Source organism: Alosa sapidissima, chromosome 2 (genome assembly GCF_018492685.1).
Source record: "Alosa sapidissima isolate fAloSap1 chromosome 2, fAloSap1.pri, whole genome shotgun sequence".
Taxonomy (NCBI): Eukaryota; Metazoa; Chordata; class Actinopteri; order Clupeiformes; family Clupeidae; genus Alosa; species Alosa sapidissima.
Window position 1 is genome coordinate 4,672,317 of NC_055958.1, and position 6,000 is coordinate 4,678,316.

General features: G+C 39.2%; 1 protein-coding gene across 5 annotated transcripts in view; it reads left to right on the forward strand.

Annotated features, from left to right (window-relative positions):
• Positions 1–5,386, forward strand: part of LOC121693909 (interferon-induced GTP-binding protein Mx-like) — a 29,319-nt gene extending 23,933 nt beyond the window's left edge. For 3 of the 5 annotated variants that reach the window (XM_042073699.1, XM_042073719.1, XM_042073683.1), the window contains 2 exons: positions 4,222–4,520; positions 4,642–5,386. In XM_042073699.1, coding sequence (XP_041929633.1) covers positions 4,222–4,520; positions 4,642–4,875 — 533 coding nt within the window. In that variant the 3' untranslated portion in view covers positions 4,876–5,386. The remainder of the gene's footprint in view (positions 1–4,221; positions 4,521–4,641) is intronic. The other 2 variants (XR_006025613.1, XM_042073709.1) reach the window with 2 other exon arrangements.
• Positions 5,387–6,000: the final 614 nt, after the last annotated feature.

A 6,000-nucleotide genomic window follows, 5' to 3' on the forward strand; every position in this document is an offset into this window, starting at 1 on the left:
TGTCACGGGTACGCTGGCGACTACGAAGCTCCGTCCGGCATCTTTTGTGTTTGTTATTTCTTAAATGTATGTCTTGGTGTCACGGGTACGCTGGCGACTACGCCGCTCCGTCCGGCATCTATTGTCTTTGTTAGTCTGTGTCAATGACAATGTCTTATATGTGGAGCGCTTTGGGTTGCACTCAAATAAATTTATTTACAAATAAATCTGACTTGACTTGACTTAACCCTCTAGGCGCCACAGTCGACTATAGTCGACAAGATGCGGTACTGAATAAAACGGCCGATTTAGTCAAATAGGGTGTCATATTTCGTTCGACTTCCACTCCACTAGATGGCAGACATGTCATACGTCATCCCCGAGTCGAAAAAAGGGCACGCTTTAAACAAAACTTTCTAGCTACAGCGCATTGAATCAGTGCGTGAAATACCGGAGCTAGTGTGCGTGTGAGCCACTTTGTCAGAGCGATATTGTCAACGTCAGCGAGTATTTGCATTAGATTATCGTCTAATGGCATGAAAAAAAGTTTACCTGAAATGAAGTGTTGGGTCTTCTATTCGCGGACCCTGATTCTGAAGGGGAATATCTGCCTTCAGAAAATGACGGTGATTCGTTTAGTGAGGCTTCAGATGCGTCCCTGCCTTGCAATGATGCAGCTGGACAAAGTGAGAGTTTACTCCATAGTTTAGCTTACACCAAGCACAAACGTTGAATCGTTTGCCTAATGTCACTGGTGGGAATAATGTTTCACGGGTTCGGAGTGTTCATCGGGAAGTTAGCAGGGTGATAGTGGTGTGGCGAACGAGGCTGGAGGTAGCATAATGGAGGTAGCATAATGTCCATAGCGCTAGCTTCTGTCTTCTGAACGTGTGCCTCTCCACAATCGCGGCGACAGTAACGTGGTGGAGCCTTTGTCTAATGCCACTGGGTATGTTAGACGAGGTTGAAGTGCTCATAGGACAGTTAGGGGGGAACGTAGTGGCAGTGTGGGGAGTCGCAATGAGAATGACAGTAGGCCTAGTCCGAGCTGCGCAAATTCTCTCCACGCGCGAGGCAGATCTGGCCATGCTGCTCGCATGGTGGAGGTGGTGACACGCGCTCTCCCTCACACACACACACACACACACACACACACACACACACACACACACACACACACACACACACATTAGGTCATGCATAGTCTATCACAAGATGATGGGAATGCCGGCCCTGTATGGATAGGGATATTCATTATCATCTCTACAGCAAAAGGCCTGCTACATAAAAAAAAAAAATGTCAGCCATTTAGTAATGATTTACACTGTTGATTTGCTATCTACTTCCCTGATCATTTAGGACATACAGTACACTATGTGTTACTTTTTGTGTGTTCATGTCCTTGTGATGTGTGTGTCTTTGTCAGCTAAGAAAAAAAACAAAAAAACATCAACAAAAAGAAAAAAAATACTAACATTGTCTCTTGTCTTGTCTCGTCATCTCACTCCTGATCTGTACCTTGCCGTGGCAAATGAGCTTTTGAACTAAACAGGTCTTGTCTACTTGTGTTTGTGTGTCATCTGAATAATCTATATGTGCCCCATACATGGAATCAGAGTGCCTACTGTATGTAGTAAATGGAAAATCTCTACAGCAAAAGGCCAGTCTACCGCTACATGCATTTGGTTTGTTTCTGCCATTTATTAGTAATGATTTACACAGTTTGTTCACTACTTACTATTTACCTGAGCATTCAGTATTGTGCAATATAGCATACAGAAGGTGAGGGACATTTTGGGGGGAAAGAAGTGGTGCATTTTATCATTCAAACATGCGACTTTTCATGAAAATTCTATAATCCAAGATGGCCGCCACCATATGACGTCATAATATGCAAATTAGATATAAACATTTAATCTCTACATAAACGTTGGGTCATCCTTAATATTTCTCTAATTTACAGAAAGTCTCTATCTCTTATCACTTTTAAGATATAGCCTTTTGAAATGAAGATGTCAAAATTGATCGTTTCGGAAAAAAACCTCTGGCGCCTAAAGGGTTAAAGCCTGAGACTGCAGGTGGCCTGAACACCTGGCATAGGATTCTAATTGCTTAATGGCCGTATTATGATGTCACAATCACAATGCTAACTATGCTAACCATGTGACTTAGTTAACCTAGCTAATCATTTTTAGTAGTTATGCTAAAAATGTTAACTAACATGTTAACATGCTAACTATTTTAACCATGTTACTTAGCTAACTTAGCTAATCATTTTTAGCAGTTTTGCTAAAAATGTAACAATGCTAGCAATGCTAACATGCTAACTAGCTACAGTAGGTAGGAGTCATAGTTGATGACAAGTAACAGTTACAATGGCTGAACAGTTAAAAAGTTCCGTAGTTTAAAGGGTTAAATTGTTTAACAGTGAAATGTTGTAGTGAGGACTTTTATTTTGAAACAGTTTTTGGCAGAGGAAGCAGTTGAACAGGATGTGTAGTCTTAATAGGGCCAGTTTGTATGCTTAAAGCCTGAGACTGGCAGTTGATCCAGGTGGCCTGAACACCTGCCATAGGATTCTAATTGCTCAATGGCCGTATTATGATGTCACAATCGGCAATGTTAAGTCTATGGGGATTTTTAAAAAGTTTTTCTTTAATAGTTTAAAAAGTATAAAAGTTTCAAAGTTGAAAAGACATAGCAGCTTGGTCCGTTTGAATACCTACGTTACAAAGTTTGAATGAAGTTTCTAAGTTAAACTGTTAAAGAGAAATAGCTTACGGAAAAAGTGGTAAGCAGAATAATAATAATAAGAAAAAGTTGTTGTTGCCTAGGAAGAACAGTACAGTGCATTTTCATGCACTGTAATAAGAAGAAATCGGATAACAGTATCGGATAACACGTCGTAAATGTGACAACCCAATAAGCTGACAACTGTCAGCGAGTGAACAATTCACTCGAACGTTAACGTTGAACATTTTCTTGCAGGCAGGGGAGGGTCGTGCAACTTTTGACTGAAGCACTCAAAATCCCTCCGGTGACCCCGTTAATAAATAACGAACGCTCCCTTAAATGTTCGCTCTTATCTATTTTTATCTATTTGTTCTTGTATGATGACTGCTTTTTCCTGGTTTTTAGCTTTTGATACATTTTAAATAAATGTAAGATTGAAGATTCAAGATTCTCTTCATTACATCTCATATTAGTAGAGAGTATTATATTAGTAGAGAGTAGGCTAAATGTGTAATGTATTGGCTCCTGGAAAGAAAAACGTAAAAATTAGTAAGCCTAGTGATAGATATACTACGTGAGTACTGATGATTAAGTACTAAGTGAGTAATTTGTTTAAAATGATCAGTATTATATTCTTTGAACTTGTTTGCTTCTTTAATTGGCTTGTATGTTTATAACCCACAAGCTAAAAAAAAGAGAATAACATAATTCAACAAAATTGATGGGTCAAATGAACCCAACTAAAGAGGTTAATGTAAACCATTATTGGATCAAAAGGACATACCCATTTTCTGGGTCACTGTAACCCAACATCCCTGTTAGAATAACCCAATATCTGGGTTGATTAAGCTACCCACAAGTTGGGTTAAATTACCAACCCATCTTGCTGGGTCATTCTAACCCAACATGTTTGCTGTCCCATAGTGACTTAGCACTTGGGTTAGAAACAACCCAATTTGGGTGGTTCTATGTTCTGTGTTTATGTCCATGTGCGAGTATTACTTTAACGGCACATCGGTACAGCCATACATTTAGCTTGAAGGGAGCTAAAAAATAATAATCATAATTAATAATTAATAATTCAATGGCTGCTTGCAATATCTCCAAAGCCGGGTCATTCCATGGCAAACAGTGCCTCCAACTTGACCCCCTCACATTTTTGCAAAGTTATACCTCCAAATTTGGAGTATTTCTATGAGAAATTCTCCTATATGTTTACGCAAAACTCATGTATTCATATGCAGAGGCGGCATACATACGCTGTCATGTTTTAAGGTGCATATAGCAAAGAAATACCTCTGCACCGGCCAGTACCTAAAGCCTGTGGTTTTGGTTTTGGTATTAAAACGTCAGATCGGTGCATTCCTGGAGAGGTGTGTGGTTAATATTTGTCTGTTCAAATTGAATTTGAACACTTTGGATGAGCTTGTTGTTGAGCTAGATTACTTTTATGACATGTCAGTTTCAAATTTCAACTTTCCTCTTCCTCTCCTGTTATCTTAATAAAAGAGACCATCACCACTGCTGTGAACCAAACCACCAGCACCTTTTTTGAAGCTTATCCCAGTCTGATGAGGGCTGCTAAGGATCCACTGGAGGACCTTAGAGAACAGGAGTTCGAAAGGGCCGAGGAGAGACTGAAGTCACAGTTTAAGATGGAGAGAATAGTTTATTCCCAAGATGGTCTCTACAGCCGCCAGTTAGAAGCTGTCAAAGCGAGACCTGAATCTACTAAGCCCTTTGTCTTTGTTAAGCCTATCAGTGCAGACATTCGCGAGATGGCTCAACATCTAAGCGCCTACTACATGGTACGTCACTGGCTTCCTCGTCTTCTTTTTGTACAGAACATTTACATACTTGTAGCGTACATTTACATACTTTCCCTGTGTCTGTTCATGCTTGCTTTTACATCTGGTTTCGTTCCCTCAGATCACCTCCGATAGACTGGCCAATCAAGTGCCCCTGATTGTGATGTACCACATGTTGGAGCAGTACATTGTTAATGTGAAGGCAGCCATGTCAGGCATGATAAGACACAAAGATGCAGACAGTTTTGTCCAGGAGAAAGGAGACATCGCCCGGAAGAGGAAGTATCTTTCAGAGCGAATTGAGAGATTGAAGAAGGCCCGTCAAGTTCTGGCCAAGTCTGTGCCAGATATATAGGCCAGATGTCAAAGGTGTTTGGAATGTCTTTTCCTGAGTTCTAGTTCAGAATACCTGCTGTTACATTCAGCATTCATTGCAATTGTTAACCTTATGTTTTCTTTGTAGTGACCCAAGAGTCTGTTGTGAAAAGCAGCTACTGAATATTCAGCCTTCATATACAGCAATATACAGCATTCAATATTGAGTCAAATTAGAGGAAAATAAGACAGATCTGTAGTGACCTAGCTTCTCTGTGTTGAAATATGATAGATGAAAAAAATATTTAAAAAAAAATGTTTTTGGGAACGTAAAAAGGTTTGTAGAACTATCCTGCTAACTTTAGAATTATTTTGTCATAGTTTTATTGGGCTTTAACCACGTCTCTCTCTTTCTCACTAACACACACACACACACACACATTAAGCTGGGAACAAATATTTATGATGTATGATTAACTTTTCATGCACTGTACTTCTGCCATGTCATCCCAGGTGAAAAATAAATCTATTAAAAATATACTTTTTAAAAGCGTACTAAGTACAGTTCGTACTTTTTTCGCCAAATCCAAGTGTATTTAAGTGTATTCAATTATGTATTAAATTCAACTTAAAATCAATTTGACCACACTTCAAGTGTAAATTGTATGCTAAAATGGAACAACTTTTTTCAAACTTTAAGTGTTCTTAAGTACATTATACAAAAAGAGATGAGCATTCGGAACACAGTCTCAGTACAATTTTGTAACATCCCAAGTGTATTGGAAATGTACTTAAAAGGCATTACAGTATAACTAATAATAGTGTAGTAGTGTATTTTGAATACACTCTTATCCTCATTTCTATTCATTTGGCATGCTTCTGTAATATTTTACATTAACTTCAAATGTACTTCCTGACTACAATAGGTGCCTTGAAAGTTTGCAGTTATGTTAATAAAAGTAGTCTTAAAGGAACCATATGTAAGATTGTGGCCAAAACTGGTACTGCAATCACTTTCAAAATACTGAAGAGCGGTGTATCCCCTCCCCCTCCCCCCTCACTCGAGGTTGCCAACCCGGATGGCGAAACACTACTGACTTTGTGATTAGTAGATAGGTGGAGGGTGGCGCATCAGGCCAAAACACAACATGACATGACAAAACAC